Below are 16,334 nucleotides of genomic sequence, written 5' to 3' on the forward strand. Positions count from 1 at the left end.
TGATGCACTACAGCAGCAGGGCTTCGCCTAAACTCCGCTACAGTATTATCGAGGAATATGGTGGCTGGGGGCACCGCACACGGCTAAGGAATAGATCACGTGGATCAACTTGTGTGTTCTAGGGTGCCTCTACCTCAGTATATAAAGGACCAAAGGGGGGAGGCTGGCCGGCCACAAGGGGTGCGCCGGAAGAGTCCTACTCCCTCTGGGAGTAGGATTCCCCCCCCCCCCCAATCCTAGTTGGAATAGGATTCGCGGAGGGGGAAAAGAGAGAGAGGGGGCCGACCACCTCTCCTAGTCCTAATAGGACTAGGGGAAGGGGGAGGCGCACAACCCATGTAGGGCTGCCTCTTCTCTTTTCCACTAAGGCCCATCATGGCCCATTTAGCTCCCGGGGGGTTCCGGTAACCTTCCCGGTACTCCGGTAAAATCCCGATTTCACCCGGAACACTTCCGATATCCAAACATAGGCTTCCAATATATCAATCTTTACGTCTCGACCATTTCGAGACTCCTCGTCATGTCCGTGATCACATCCGGGACTCCGAACAACCTTCGGTACATCAAAATGCATAAACTCATAATATAACTGTCATCGTAACCTTAAGCGTGCGGACCCTACGGGTTCGAGAACAATGTAGACATGACCGAGACACGTCTCCGGTCAATAACCAACAGCGGGACCTGGATGCCCATATTGGCTCCTACATATTCTACGAAGATCTTTATCGGTCAGACCGCATAACAACATACGTTGTTCCCTTTGTCATCGGTATGTTACTTGCCCGAGATTCGATCTCGGTATCTAATACCTAGTTCAATCTCGTTACCGGCAAGTCTCTTTACTCGTTCTGTAATACATCATCTCGAAACTAACTCATTAGTTGCAATGCTTGCAAGGCTTATGTGATGTGCATTACCGAGAGGGCCCAGAGATACCTCTCTGACAATCGGAGTGACAAATCCTAATCTCGAAATACGCCAACCCAACATCTACCTTTGGAGACACCTGTAATGCTCCTTTATAATCACCCAGTTACGTTGTGACGTTTGGTAGCACCCAAAGTGTTCCTCCGGCAAACGGGAGTTGCATAATCTCATAGTCATAGGAACATGTATATGTCATGAAGAAAGCAATAGCAACATACTAAACGATCGGGTGCTAAGCTAATAGAATGGGTCATGTCAATCAGATCATTCAACTAATGATGTGACCTCGTTAATCAAATAACAACACTTTGTTCATGGTTAGGAAACATAACCATCTTTGATTAACGAGCTAGTCAAGTAGAGGCATACTAGTGACACTCTGTTTGTCTATGTATTCACACATGTATTATGTTTCCGGTTAATACAATTCTAGCATGAATAATAAACATTTATCATGAAATAAGGAAATAAATAATAACTTTATTATTGCCTCTAGGGCATATTTCCTTCAATTTTAGTGTTTTGCAGAATGCATAGATTTTCCATAATAGAAAGAAGTGGATGTATAACCTGATTTTGCTTTATTATTTGGTGCCAGTTGACTTTGGAAATCCCCAGTTTCTCTAGTATTGTAACTCTCTCAAATCGTCAAATTAAACTGATCTTTCTATTTGGACAACTTGTAATTTTTAATATTATGATTTTCCTTTTTAGAAACCAATTCAACTAGACCAGGACTATGTTTATTAGTCCTCCAGTGTTTGTTGGAATGAGATGACACATGGTATGCCAGCTAACAAGCAACTAAAGTAAGAAGATTTTTGTAATTTCTTGGAAAGAAAGAGCCCTGAACCGAAGATGGCGAAGGATCCAATATGTCAGGACCAATGAAGGAATTGCAGAGCTTCATATTCAGTTTATTTTAGGTGCTTGCCTACTTCAAGTGTCTAGATTACAGGAAACATGTTTCTTCAAGTGTCTACTTCAAGTAAGTTTCTTATAGAAGTAGTCAGTTTGATTCCTTCAAAATAGTTGTTGCCTGATAATTTGTGTATGACTAAATAGCAGTACCTCAAATTTTGCTTCAGCTTCTTAAAACAGAGTAATTCTGTAAATCCTAACAGAACTCTATCAGTCTGAACCAATTTCTTATAAATCTACAATACATCATAGCCTCATCTGATCGAATCATTGGTCTCAGATAAATACATCCTTGTGCATTCCCATAAGATCAATAATATTCAGTTTGATTGTGTCAAAAACTTGCTGCTTGACAATCTGTATGACTAGATAGCAATACCTTAAAATTGCTTTTGGTTTTAAACTGAACTGAACTCGGTTGGGGCTGAACTGAACTCAGTTTGGTTCTACAAAAAGATAGGGTTATATTCTACATCGTTTTTAAGGCGATAAGATGACCTAAGGCGAGCACCGCCCGCTCTAGCGCCTAGGCGACGCCTAAGCGCCTAAGGCGGGCATATTTGTAAGGCGCTGTCAGGGCGCCTTATCGCCTAAGCGTCCAAGGGAGGACGCCTTAAAAACAATGATTCTTTGAATTTTTCTTGTTAACTCTAAACTGGACTCAACTCAGTTTGATTCTGTAAAAAAGATTGTGACAGACTTTCACCAACACTCAAATTAGATGGGCATGATATTTAAAAGAAATCGACATACTGTAGTTTATGAGAATTTGGCAAGAAACTCGGAACCGATGGACTTGACTTGTGAAAAAATGTAATCAATGGACGACTACAATTTATATCAAACACAGAATCGATGGACTTTCGCAATGCAGGCTTGCCCTTACCATTTACCAGGTGGTGACTTACCAGAGGAGCCAGTGGTGCTGCTGCGACCTTCTCCGGGCGATGGTCAATGATGCAAGCTAAAATCGGGGATGGGATAGCGCTCCAGGCGACAATCAGAGGCGAGGCAGCGCTGCAGACCGAGGACAAAGTGATGCACTGGGGCGACGGTGCGAGGCGAGGAAGAAGCGGCGGATGGGGCTGTGCATGGGGAAGTTGGGGCGACCATTCGGTTCAGCGCACGGGATCGTATTAACTCTGTTTTCTCCTAGGTACCTGCGCTGGTATAGTTTCTCCATGGGGTTACCAAACGATTCTCTCTACTCCTTGATTAAGATGTCACATCAATTTTCTACTTACACGTCAGGCTTAGCACTGGGAGCAGCCTTATAGAAGTGATGCAATATATTCTCTCTTATGCCTACTTGAAATACTGTTGTGGGTCTGTACTTTGCCTCTCATATTGCAAGGATAATACATTGTGTGTCTATTCTCTTAACTTTAGTAAGGATGAAGCAGGAAAGTGTGCTGGACCTTCTAACATGGATATTGTACATGTACGAGCTACGAGCTACGGGCCACTATTGTTTATCACATATGGATTGTAAATATAGTGACATTGAAGTTTGTAACATATCCTTAAATTTCTTTATTGTAACATTATGTTAACTAAAAATCTGGTAGCCGTGACCTTGATATTCCCTGTAGAGACAGCAAAAAATAGAATAAAAAGTTTCATTACAATTGGTGATTGAATGTCAAATGGCAGTGATTTTATATCAATGTGTGGGAGGTTGATGAAAGATTGCGTGCAGAGTATACCAGTGAAAAACATCATTTATTTAGATGAGCTATTACCAAAGCAGATATACTATATTTCTAGCTGAAGTTAACAATGCTAAAATATTTCATTGGGCGGCAACTTGAGGGCAAGAAACATACATATAAGCCTATTCTGAAATGTCTAGAAATATTGAAGCTTCAGCACGGCGCTCCAGCATCCGTGGAGGAGATGCACCGTTTTGGACATGTTGGTCAACTTCTGTTGCTTGAGGGGTTGATCACGAGCGTAGTATAGGCCGACGGCGGGAAGGTGGTTTGTGTCGGGGAAGAGGGCGACGCTGGGGAGGAGGCCAATGATGTGGAAGAGGGTGATGAAGGGAGGAGGACGGCGGTAGGAGAGGGAGGCAATGGAGTGATGGCGAGCTAAATAGAGTGAGGTGGAGGGTTGGCGGTTTGGCGGTGGCGAGCTTGTGAGAAGGGAACAACGGCGACGTCATGAATAGCGCTTCGACTGGGTTCTTCAGAAGGGGGATTCAGAACTAAGTTATGCCACTTGGCGATGGCATTGTCGTCGTAAACATATTAAGCCATATGATTCGACTTCACAAAGCTAAGCTTCGGCAACTTCACCAAATTATACTATGAGAGGCCTCCGATCCGCGTAGTTGGTTAAGCATGGAGTTGAAGCAGATCCGAGCAATCCCCGAACTAAAATTCTGCTTTTGGACATCAACATATCAAACTGAAACAAGACTGATTGATGCGTCTACCCTACCAGTGATTGAATAAAATTTTGTAGGTCTTAGTATCACCTCATGATACTATTCATGCTTTTCATCCTAAAAAAGCCATTCATTTAACTACACTGTCACCCGAGCAACGCAACGCACGGGCACACTTGTAGCCAAGAAATCGCCGGTGTAGCGAGTGAGAAACGGCAACGGTCCACCGGCGACAGAGTTGGAATTGTGAACGGGGCGGAATCAGCGAGGGCATCCTGGTCATCTCGCCTACCCACGTTGCGCTTCAAGCCACCCGCGGCCGTTCCAAATTCTCTCGTCTCGTTCTAGTATTCCTGCTCCCACACGGCGACGTCGCCATCGCCATCGCTGCCGCTCTCTCCTCAGCAGCGCTCCTCTACCACCACCTCCTCTAGGCAGGGGTTAGCGGCCGCCCCCTCCGCGTGCGCCGTCCCAAACCCTAGCATATCCCCCTCCCCGACTCCTCTGCGCCGGAGCTTCCCTCCGACCGCGCAGATCGCCGGCGATGGGGTCCAAGGACCAGGACCTGGCCGCGTCGTCGGGCGGTGGCGGAGGCTTCTTCTCCTCGATCGCCGCGGGCGTGCGCAGCTGGGGCACCGCCGTGCACAAATCGGTCAACGGGTGAGTCTCCGCGCCGGCCTACCTACCTACCTACCCGATCTCTTCAGATCCGCCTCGAGCTCTCCCGATTTCTTCGGGAACTATGCATATGCTTACCGCTGCCTCTCCGCCATTTGATCTGTTGCTTCCACGCGCGATCTCAGCTCCTTGGTGTCGGCCCCGTGAGCTGATTTTGGCGAATTGTGGAATTGCGTGCTTCGTTTGAGTTCCAAGCTCGAGACTTTAGCGATCGTAGTGTTACATGATCTCGTACTATCGTTTGTTGTAGCTCAATGATTGCACTGTCCGGTGAGTAGCTTAGTTGCTGTTTTGTAGAAACACTGTAGAGATCACTGATCTGTGTGTTCAGCATGTAGAAAAAGCAATTCCTACCTAATACTAGTATGATATACTCCCTCCGTTTCTAAATATAAGCCTTTTTTTAGAGATTTCAATACGGACTACATTCGAAAGGGCTTATATTTAGGAACGGAGGGAGTAGTCAATAATCGGTTGAAGTTGATTCTTTTTCTGGATATCTAGTATACTAGCATGTAATGCCTCAAATAGGATATTGTGAAAGTTAAGTACATGCAATTTCTGTATGTGCAATTCAAAGCAGACAGGGTGTGCTCTGCACTGAATTGCGGCGCAAGTGGTGGATGCAGATTTAAGTTTGGCATACTGCGAAAGTGACATGCACATCATTTGGCATCTCTTCACTTTATTCTTCTCTTTTGCATTTTGCGGCTTGAATTCTTCTGAAATGTGCTTGCTGTCAGATGTCTATCTGTCTCCCCTGTAAATATATATTCTTTTAGTTGAAGAAATTTGTGTTCTTTACTTGGTACTTTCAAACAATTAATGAACAGTTTTGTGCTGTCTACAGGTTGGTTGGCTATGAAGGGCTTGAAGTTATCAACCCAGATGGAGGCACAGACGATGCGGAAGCAGAGGCTATGAAGGGGCGATGGAAACAGGAGGTGAGGATCAAGGATTTAACAATAATCCATTCTTCGGGGAAGGCATAACCTCATATTGTTTCAGACACTCAGCCATTATGAAACCAAGTCTCGAAATTTAAATATAAAATGAACCTGTATGCATATCAGATTCTCATAAGAGGAACTGATCGTTGAAGCTTGTTTTTCTGGATCCGCATTTCCTTTGCAGGCACTAATGAACTCTTTAATCATACATGTAGTGTTTCGGGGCTTACATTGATGCTATGTGAGTGCATTTCTTAGGTCATCAAAAGTATTTGATAAACTTATCCTAAAGAAAGTATTTGATAAACAAAGAGTTGGACATGATCGACAATATTTTACATTCCAGTCAACTTTACATTCAATTCAATAAAATATACTTAAACTGGACCTCAACTTCGTGAATAAGGTACATTTGTTGGTAAAAATATTTATGGAGGTGTTATCTTTGAAGCGCTTAGCTTGCAACTAAGTTCTACCACATGTGAAGCTAAAACTCCTGGAAGCATGCGATTCAAGATAGTATTCTCCCCTTTAATTTGAGGTCAGCACACTGCTGAAGTCTTGTTATTAAAAATAATACCTTAACAATGTGCTTAGTGGACTCTTCAGACTTTCAGAGGCACTGCATATCTGAACTAGTTTAGCAAATTTGATTCAGACGTTAGGTTTTGCACGGGACTCGTGTTGGTCATTAGGTTGCCAAAATACCACCTATTTAGTCATCTGTAGTTCTGGACCCTACCTCAATCTAATTATCAACCCACAGGTTTAGTAAAGTCATGTTTATGATGTATACTTGCGCATGGTTTGCTCATGATTCACAGACCATATGTTGATGTTTGGAAAACATTGTATCTGATCAATCTTATTTATTAAGAGGTGAACCCATGGTGACAACGGTAGGTTCAGTGATAATCCTATCCTATATATACCTAAGAGAGTGATCCCCACTACTTCTAATTATCTCAACATGCGTGCTGACTGCTTCCACATCATCAAAATTGTTGTAGCCGTTAGATTTACTAGCTTGATCCACTAGCATCTGTTCAGTGTACGCATGAGAATCCTCTACCATGCAACATGCATTAGTGCATTCTAAGTGGGTTTTAAATCACATTGCTTCCACTAAATCAAAATTGTTGTAGCCGTTAGATTTACTAGCTTGATACACTAGCATCTGTCTGATGTACGCATGAGAATCCTCTACCATGCAACATGCATCAATGCATTCTTAGTTGGTTTTAAATCACACTGCATTTAATTGTGACATGCAAAACTTTTCATGCTAAGTTTTTTTTCTTATGCAGAAGTTTCTTGCATATTTAAATCGTAAGGACTGAATTAGTATTCTACACAGTATTTATAAACTATATATCCAACTCCGCTGCAACACACGAATAATCACAGCCATGTCGTGCAATAAAAATTTCACCTTTTTATGGTTTTCTTCCTAGAAGGAACTATTTCTCTGATAACCGTGCTTGGTTTACTAGCTAAAACATAAATCGCGAGCCACTCAGAACCCCTCACGATTTTTAGTTCTACACCATTATTGTGTCCATTGCTGAATTCTATGCTATTTTTGACACTGCAGTTATCAGAACTCCCTAAGAGTTATTACTAGTGAGAATGAGCCATTGTTTATTTTTTGCTGTTGGTTTCTATCGAACTATTAACTTCTATGCATCTTGTGTGATGGTCTGCGTCATGGATTGCTGATAAGTATAATAATGACTGCCATGTTGTGCAATAAACATTTCACCTTTTTATGGTGTTCTTCCTAGAGGAAACTATTACTCCGAGAACTGTGCTTGGTTTACTAGCTAAAACAAGTAAAGTGACGAGGCACTTACAAGCCCTCAAAATTCAGTTGTATACCATTATCGCTGCACTTTATGTTTTTGACACTGCAGTCAACTTGCAGGATCGCGACAGTTACTGGAAGATGATGAACAAGTACATAGGATCAGATGTAACGTCACTTGTTACACTTCCAGTCATCATCTTTGAGCCGATGTCAATGCTTCAGAAAATGGCAGAGGTTCGTAGTCCTAAGTTCTGATTTAGAGAATGTTTGTACATCTTAGCTACTGTACCATACAGAAACAGTGACCAGGGTAGAGTGTGAAAATGCAACAATTGATCTGCCAAGCAAGGCCAAAAGCCCCACGGAGAGTGACAAGAGTCCACAGACAGCATAATTGACACACTGAACAATGTGTCTGCAGTTGTTTGATTCTGTGCCTAGTCTTAGTCTGTATATAATCAGTAGTACTTGACCCCTTCAGTAAACTATTTTCTGTCAAGGTTCATCAAAGTTAGCTACTCCGTACTATATATTTTCTGTTGGTTCTTAGTCGTAAAGTTTATATATAGCATTCCTATTTTGGTGTTTGACTGCAAGTTTGGTCACTGTAGGGTTGTAGGTTAAATACTGAAAATCAGCAGCTAAGTCATCCTTTGAGATTCTATTGACAGTCGTTCTGGAGATCTGTAATAGCCAGTCGTTCTTTGATTTCTCTCCCGTTTCTTCCTGTTCTTGCCGAAGCATAGCATGGAGTCTACCGACAATAAATTATCAGTAGAATCTACAGGCAATAAATTATCAGCATCTTACAACGATTATTTACTAATATGTCAGCTGTTTATACTGAATGCAGTTGATGGAATATTGTGACCTGTTAGACAAAGCAGATGAATGTGAGGATCCACACATGCGGATGGTATATGCTTGTGAGTCTGCCCTTCCCTCACCTGCAACTCTACTCTAATGCAATATTCTGGCTGACTGAGCTTTGAACCCTACTTTTCAGCTACATGGGCTTTGTCAGCCTACCTAGCCTACCACCGTACGTGGAAGCCTTTCAATCCCATCCTTGGAGAGACATATGAGATGGTTAACCACCAGGGTATTACATTTATTGCTGAGCAGGTTAGTGATGGATGTGAAATATTGCAATTGCAAAAACAAGCTGAATTAACTTTGGGGATGGTCATCATACTAGGAAGTATTTTATCTGCACTTACTACCTTTTCACTCCCCTCCAATGAACAAGTGTGTATAGTTAACATACAGATGCACCATCTCACTCTTTATTACCCTTTGTTAATCAGCCATGTTAATTCTGCATTTTGTTTACTGTATTCACTTCTCTTAGTCTATTTTTTCATAGGTAAGCCATCATCCTCCGATGGGTGCAGCTCACTGTGAGAATGATCATTTTACTTACGACATCACATCAAAGTTGAAGACAAAGTTCTTGGGAAACTCAGTGGAAGTGTATCCAGTTGGAAGGTAATTGATTGAGATACAATTTTGTATGGATATATTTGTGTCTGAAAGCTTCTATAAAAAGCTTATTATATGGTTAAAATAGCAAATTGATTTCATGGTTCTGTAGAAACCATTTATGTATATCTAACTTCTGAACGTGTTTCTTCATCACAGGACTAGAGTGACACTTAAAAAATCCGGTGTCGTGTTGGAACTGGTACCACCACTGACGAAGGTCAACAACTTGATATTTGGGCGCACATGGGTTGACTCTTTTGGAGAGATGGTCTTGACAAATCTGACAACTGGAGACAAAGCTGTGCTGTATTTCCAGCCATGCGGCTGGTTTGGGTATGTTAGTATTGACCGTCCTTGTTCAGTTTAGTATTTTGTAGTAGTTCTGCTGATCTTTAGTCTCCCATTACAATGCGGCCTCATATGTGGTTGTTTTCATTCATAGAGTTCAATAGTTCATTCTAGTTCATAATGCGGCTAGGCCCATCTCATCTTACTGTTTATGTCAGGGCTGGGCGATTCGAGGTGGATGGGTATGTATATACTGCAGCTGAAGAACCGAAAATAATGATGACAGGAAAATGGAACAAGTCCATGAGTTACCAGCCTTGTGATCAAGAAGGTGATCCTCTTCCAGGGACGGAGCTAAAAGAGGCAAGGCTTTCTTTCAGTATTCATCAGTACAGAGAGTGTAGGTTAATATTAGGCGTGCTGTCTTACTAGTGGATATTTGCTGCTGCTGAAATTGTACTTGTCCCAGGTCTGGAAAGCTGCTCCTGCTCCACCGAATGACAAGTACCAGTATACATACTTTGCGCACAAAATAAATAGCTTTGATACAGCACCTAAGAAGCTCTTGCCTTCAGACTCCCGATTAAGGCCCGACAGATATGCCCTTGAGAAGGGCGACATGTCTAAATCTGGGGCACACAAGAGCAGGTAATTACTGACTTTTCTATACTTCCCATAGCTAGTTGTTGCGGCCTGAAACTCAACTTTACAAATCATATTGCCATTTGAGGAATGTGGCTTGCCTTTCATCAGTATTTATCTGATGTTTGTGTTCATGCTTTCAGGCTTGAAGAACAACAAAGAGCTGAGAAGAAAATTCGGGACACCAAGGGGGAGCAATTTACTCCAAAATGGTTCAAGATGACGGAAGACATCTCCCCTACCCCGTGGGGCGACCTGGAGGTGTATGAATACAATGGCAGATACGCCGAGCACCGGGCTGCGATAGACAGCTCTAGCGTCGCTGCCAAGGAGAAGGACGTCAGCTCCATCGAGTTCAACCCGTGGCAGTATGGCGACTTGCCTTCCCAATGATTTCAAAGGGTCTGAAACCACCCATATATTATTTTCTCATCGAAAACGCTTTCAGGCCTTGTGCTGATGCATACCGGCGGTTTCCGTGCCTTGTAGTATTACATGACTTTCCACCTTTTCTCTTCGTGCTGTGATACAGTTCAGGATGTGATTGTGTATTTGATGTAGTCCATATTCTGTTGTCGTAAGTCTAGAAGAAGCTGGTGAAATTTATTTAAGATCAATTTCAGTGGGAAATTAGGAAGATTATTATCGCGTCGCAACTGGGGGGCTATTCGGTTCCTGTATTGTATTGAGACACTTGAGTCAAATCCACACATGGACCCTTGCATTTTTTCATCGAATATAAGTGACCGAAGCTGCAGCCATTGGCCCGCGGTAGCTACGAAAGCGTGTGCGTACTTGATCTGAGAGGCAGGCAGGGATGTCGACTGTAACTTGCTCTCTATCAGAAAAGTTGTTGATTGGATCATGACGGGAAGTTGTGGGTCAGTGTGTTGGATGGGCGGCACTGATGGCGGTCGGTCGCACGGTGATGAATGCGATGTTTGCGTGGCCCTGCACTCCTTGGCGTCTTGTAGCTAACCGATGCGTTTGGTCCAGTTCTGTTGAGCCAAGCCCCGGCCCGGGCAGTCTTTAGTGCGTGCTTTACCATAATGGAAAAGATCAATGCCGCCATGTACATGATCATAAGCTTGGATTGGATTGGATTGGATTGGTGCTCCTGCTCCGCAAGAACCAGTTCCTAAATGCAGTTACATCAGGATCTGTTTGGCACCGACGCGTACTTCCTACTCTAAGGCGAGAGAGTAGTTGCAGATCCAGAACCAAGAAGCAGCTTGCATGATGATTTTGGATGTAATGGTGAGAGGGGGAGAAGGGGGGTGAGGCTGAGCCTTGGGTAGTTCTCACTGGCGTGGACAGATTGAAATTCCGTTTCACAGGGGCTGAAATCCTCTGAAAAGAAAGAAAGAAAGAAAGAAAGAGAGGAAACAGGAAGATAAATGTCACGTGACGGAGTACGTAGCGAGCGAATGGGGAGCGGCCGCCACTTGTCGCGTTCCGCATGCGATGGGATCAAGTTCCAGTGGCGCCCCGCGGTGCACCTGTCCAGTTCAGATCACTTCCCTGCTATCTATCTAGACTGTGCGGCACGCACGCGCGCATGCATGCACGGACAAGCTACGCCGGACGGGCGCCCATGAAAATCGCACAACTGCCGTCATTTACAGGCTTTTTCAGGGATGATTAATGGGGCCTATGCTGGGCTCTCCGTCCGGTTCCGATCCGATCCGATCCAACAAGCGCGGAGCCGGAGCAGGAGCAGGATGTCCCTCTCTGCTCTAGCTGCACGGCCACCATCCGTCTGTCCATCTCCCAACCCAAACCCAAACCACTTCAGTCAGGGGCCAGGGGCCAACCTGTGGATGTGGATCCCCTTCTGGTAGGGGTCTGTGACGCCTCACTCTTTCCCCTCTGATATCGACGCTCCACATTTTCCCTCTCTCGCAAACTACACAAATCGCCATCACATGAACGAATCACCACGGACATAAATGAACATGGAAACGAAAGGAAGGCCGGAGGCAGTACGAACAGAGCGTGGAAACACCGTGTTCGTTACAATTAACACACAAGCATGCATGCACGTCGTTGCAAGCTGTTGGGTTGGGCCATGCCCCTGAACTGGAAACGCACACGCGACAGCACGGCACACGAGCGATCCATCCATCCATCGATCAAGCAGGCGCAGCCAGCACATGATCCGAGGCGAATAACTCCGGCTGGGTCAGCCCTCTCCAATCATGATACGTACCCATATATTCCCGGCGTTTTTTCACCACAGAATCAATCAATCACAGGTGAGGTTGGGGGGAGAAGGTTTCTTGGCGTGTGTGCTGTGGCGTGTGACCCGCGGCTCCGGTACCAGTCCCTCTCTCTATCTACTACTCCTATCGGTTTGGCCCGGACAGAAATGCAGCGGGGGACCAGCGCCACCCTCCGGTTTTTAAAATGTTTTGAATGCCACATGCCTCCATGTGTACTTGGGCGCGACGAATTATTGGTTGTCTCCGGCGCAACTTGGGTGGATCATGCACGGATCAGGAGATGATGCGTCTGCGTCCTCTCTCCCTTGGGGGAAAGAAAAGATCCACGCAGATGTAGATACTAGATGCTCATATACACTCCTACCACTCCTAGAGTTCATTTGGTATCTACTTGCATGAATTAGTTCACTCCAGTGCAGTCATGGAGCGCTTCTGCTTGGAACCCACACATGACATGACATGATCTCGGCAGCGCGTGGAGGACAGGCACCTCCTGCCTTCATTTCATGCCAGCCGGTGTAAGAAACAGGCCATGAGCAGCATTTGTTTCTTTATCTACTACTAGTGCTGATCATAGTATACCGTTGGGTGTAGTGTGTGTAGGGCCTGCATGCGAAATGGAATCTATGCATGTACACAAACAACATCAACCAGGCTGTTAGGCTCGTGTCGAGCATGCCCACGCTTAATCCAGATGCAAAAGCAGCCGCTTAACTAGCATTTAGCAGCTGGTTCCTACAAGTAGAACCCCACAACACCCACTTGCACTAGCTGTCTGTACAATGCATGCACCCAACCCAACAGTAAGTACATGTCAATTTAGCTGTAAATTCGGTCGCCTTCTTATCTCCTTTTCCCCTACGAAACAGATGGGTTGGATTGGATGTGACCCAAGAAAAAGTATATACCCTCCCTTCCCACATCTCTTTCTTCTGTAAATAAACCAAGAAAAGAATATGTGTGGTCGGCCAACTACTCTCCAACTGTACATTCGCATTTTAGAGAGATGCCGAGTAATTCTCGCAGAGAAGTTACCGGTCTGTCATTGTAAATTTAATCTAACTAGACTAATCCTGGTGCCCAAACTTGTTGTGGTAGCATGAAAAGAAACGCCCAACAACATCCAAAGAGGAGTAGATTGGAAACAATTTCCCCCATGTGATCGAGCTGATTACAGCTCTGCCTCAAGCGTATCGATCCATGTGATTTCCCAACCTGGCCATATTTGCCCAGCAAAAAAGAAGAGTTAAAAAGGTAACCAGCAGGGATGGAAAAGAAATATTGATCCTTTGTGTTATGGCCTATGGGCTGGGGAGAAGCGAGCTAAACCTGACCTGTTCCTCCAGGAATCAACAACCTGTTCTTGTGGAGTATAGTAGCATGGGGGTAGGGCAGCATGTGACTTGAGGCTCCCTTCACATGACGCCTTGCTTTTCTTCTACTTAATCAACATGGAAAGGAACCAGTCTGGTAATTTTGTAATCTCTTGTCTTTGCTTTAAACAACAAAATTAGTTATTCACCAAGTGGCACCTTAGTATATCTCGTGCTGTAGGATCTGTGAAAAGGTTGCAGGGAATTTGGAGAAGTATATCCATGCTAGTTGGTGCAGGGCAGCTAGGTTGCTCGCTTTGTTAATCTCTCAACGGCGTACCTTGGTGGATAATCTTAGGTAGGAACTAACTATAGCTATAACCAGGCAGCTCTATAGATCACACAAGTCGAAAGGCCATTAGTGAATGTTTAACAATAATTATGCCAGTCTTAGGCTGATGGTAACCCTGTACACGCCGAAAATGTCAACTTAGTAGTAGCTACTATTGCGCCGAGGAAAAAAAAGGTCAACTAAAAGTGTTGCGCTTTCATCGGTAAAAACCCTAATCATAGCTAATTTTGGTAGATCCTGATATTAACAAGACAACCCACCTAATCTGTCGAGGTTTTGTGCAGTGGCTTTCTGATAGTGCAGTGTTCGCTCTCGCGCACCGACGCTAATGATGACAACAAAAACGCATGATCCTATAAAAACCATCTGAATATTAAACTGAAAAGGCCGAGATTGGAGTAGATTATGCACCCACAAGGGCAAGATCCTCCTCCACTGCTCCAGGCAGCTACTAGGAAACCCCTTTCGGTAGGCATGTGATGTGCCACTGAAGCGCACACACCTCCCATGTGAGCGAGCCATCCTCACTTGTTAAACCCTTGCTTGAACCCTCCTACTCCAATGGCACATTTCCACTGCATATTTATACGAAGGCTAGACAAAAGTATAATTGATAGTGTAGCAGCAGCAGAATTAATCAAATAGGCACCTCCATTTCCATCTTGTCTTGATTGGGAAGTTGGTGAGCGAGAGCGGCAGCTACTGCTCCCCAAGGCAGACAGGCAATGTGATGCACGCCGCATTATTCCTCTCCCTCCCCCGAGGATGGGGCCTGATTAGATGGGAGGATTCCCTTCATGATTAGCAAATTTGTTACTAAGAAAATACCTTTGTAGGATCTTGTGGACTTGTGGTCAGTGAGGCCGCTCTCTCACCTCCCATAAACTAATCAATCACGCAGCGCATGTTACTGTTGATCATTGTGCAGTAGTAACATTCAGTTAGTAAGTATGGTACTGTTTTGAATTTGTGGAATGTGATGTTGGAGTTGATCGATTTGAAAGTAACAAGTGCAGTTGGAGTCGATCGATTTGAAAGTAATTGTGTCCTAGGGGGGACGAAAAAACCAAAGTGGTGTGCCATTTATTTAGTTTGGAGATGAAGGTTGCAGCCAACCACCAGCTGATTCTGACCATCTAACAGCCGGGGCGTCAAATTCAGGCCGCTTGATCAAGCCGACGATATTTTTAAAATTATACTCCTCATCAGTACAGAAGAGACTTTGAGCGTGACAGTGGCCTTTCCTACATTCTGAAGCTTCCCATGATTGCGGTTAGATCAAAGATGTTGCTCATCACAAGGCTGCATGTGAATTATCGTAAGCTGCATGTGACATTTTGTCCTGCATTTTTTTCTTTGTTGCTACGACATCTGCACTGACAATTGCATCAGGCATGTGATTGCACTAGGGAGACAGTGAGTTCTTCTTTTCTCCCCTCTGTCCATCTGTTCATGTGGTGTATTATCCACCAAGCGGAGCTGCATCACAGATCACACCAGGCATCGGAGAGCAGGTTCAAAGGTCCACTTTGGTGCTAGTGGGAGTGGGAGTGGTCCTGAAACTGTAAACACTTTGAATACATGTTTTGTTGGGCGCTTAGACTTTTGAAGCGACTGGTTAATGGCCCCAAATAAAGATGGGAAGGGGTGGAGGAGGAGGATGGATCTGTACGCCACGCCCACGGGACAGCGACGGGGGCATTTAGGCCCGGTGCTTTTCGGCCGGCGCGGCCTCTGCATCCCATCCCATCCCTGGATAGATAGATACCAAGTCGCCCGTAACCAACCACCCAACTCCGTGCGAGGCAATATTCAGGGCAGAGCCGGTGCACATTCCCCGTTGGGAGCGCCTGTGTTCTGCATGGGAGCGAACCTCTTTTCGGGACGCCCCGCTTCGCTCCCGCCCTATTTCTGTTTAGGTGAAAACGAGGCGGCCGCAACTTGGAGTTGCAGTGCAGTGCAGTCGTCCTCCTTTGCCTCCTTGGGGCTCCGGTGCCAACGATGTGCGGGAGACGACGCCTTTTTTTGGACACAGCCCAGAGGAATATACTCCCTCCGTATGGAATTACTTGTTTCGAATATGGATATATCTAAAATTAAAATACGTTTAGATACATCCATTTCTACGACAAGTAATTTCGAACGGAGGGAGTACTATGCTATGCTCCTAGTCTAGTCCTAGGGCTTGGTGGATCGTATTGTTAGCGGTTCGTCATCCTACGTACGTACTCCTACGTGGCTGAGTGGTGCTACGCATGTTGTATCTCCCGGTATTGTTGAGCTAACACGTACCGCCGCTCCAAGTAAAGTATAATGCTGCTCCTATATTGTACCGCTCGCTGGTGGTGTTGATTTTT

At 44.7% G+C, this 16,334-nt stretch overlaps 1 protein-coding gene across 1 annotated transcript; it reads left to right on the plus strand.

The window, feature by feature from the left end:
- Window positions 1-4,546: 4,546 nt before the first annotated feature.
- LOC119285271 (oxysterol-binding protein-related protein 3A-like) lies at window positions 4,547-10,822 on the plus strand. Its single transcript, XM_037564512.1, has 10 exons — window positions 4,547-4,900; window positions 5,769-5,862; window positions 7,793-7,909; window positions 8,529-8,601; window positions 8,682-8,800; window positions 9,042-9,163; window positions 9,317-9,493; window positions 9,667-9,811; window positions 9,918-10,096; window positions 10,234-10,822. Exons 1-10 carry the CDS (start codon window positions 4,785-4,787, stop codon window positions 10,481-10,483), a joined length of 1,392 nt encoding a protein of 463 aa, XP_037420409.1. The 5' UTR covers window positions 4,547-4,784; the 3' UTR covers window positions 10,484-10,822.
- The last annotated feature ends 5,512 nt before the right edge of the window (window positions 10,823-16,334 follow it).

The sequence above is a fragment of the Triticum dicoccoides genome, chromosome 4A (genome assembly GCF_002162155.2).
Source record: "Triticum dicoccoides isolate Atlit2015 ecotype Zavitan chromosome 4A, WEW_v2.0, whole genome shotgun sequence".
Classification (NCBI taxonomy): domain Eukaryota; kingdom Viridiplantae; phylum Streptophyta; class Magnoliopsida; order Poales; family Poaceae; genus Triticum; species Triticum dicoccoides.

Bases quoted from the DNA above. Each gene is read 5' to 3' on its own strand.
- LOC119285271 (XM_037564512.1), top strand. From the start codon at position 4,785: ATGGGGTCCAAGGACCAGGACCTGGCCGCGTCGTCGGGCGGTGGCGGA. The intron at 9,164-9,316 runs GTAATTGATTGA...TCTTCATCACAG, and splicing joins GAAGTGTATCCAGTTGGAAG to GACTAGAGTGACACTTAAAA. The intron at 10,097-10,233 runs GTAATTACTGAC...TCATGCTTTCAG, and splicing joins TCTGGGGCACACAAGAGCAG to GCTTGAAGAACAACAAAGAG.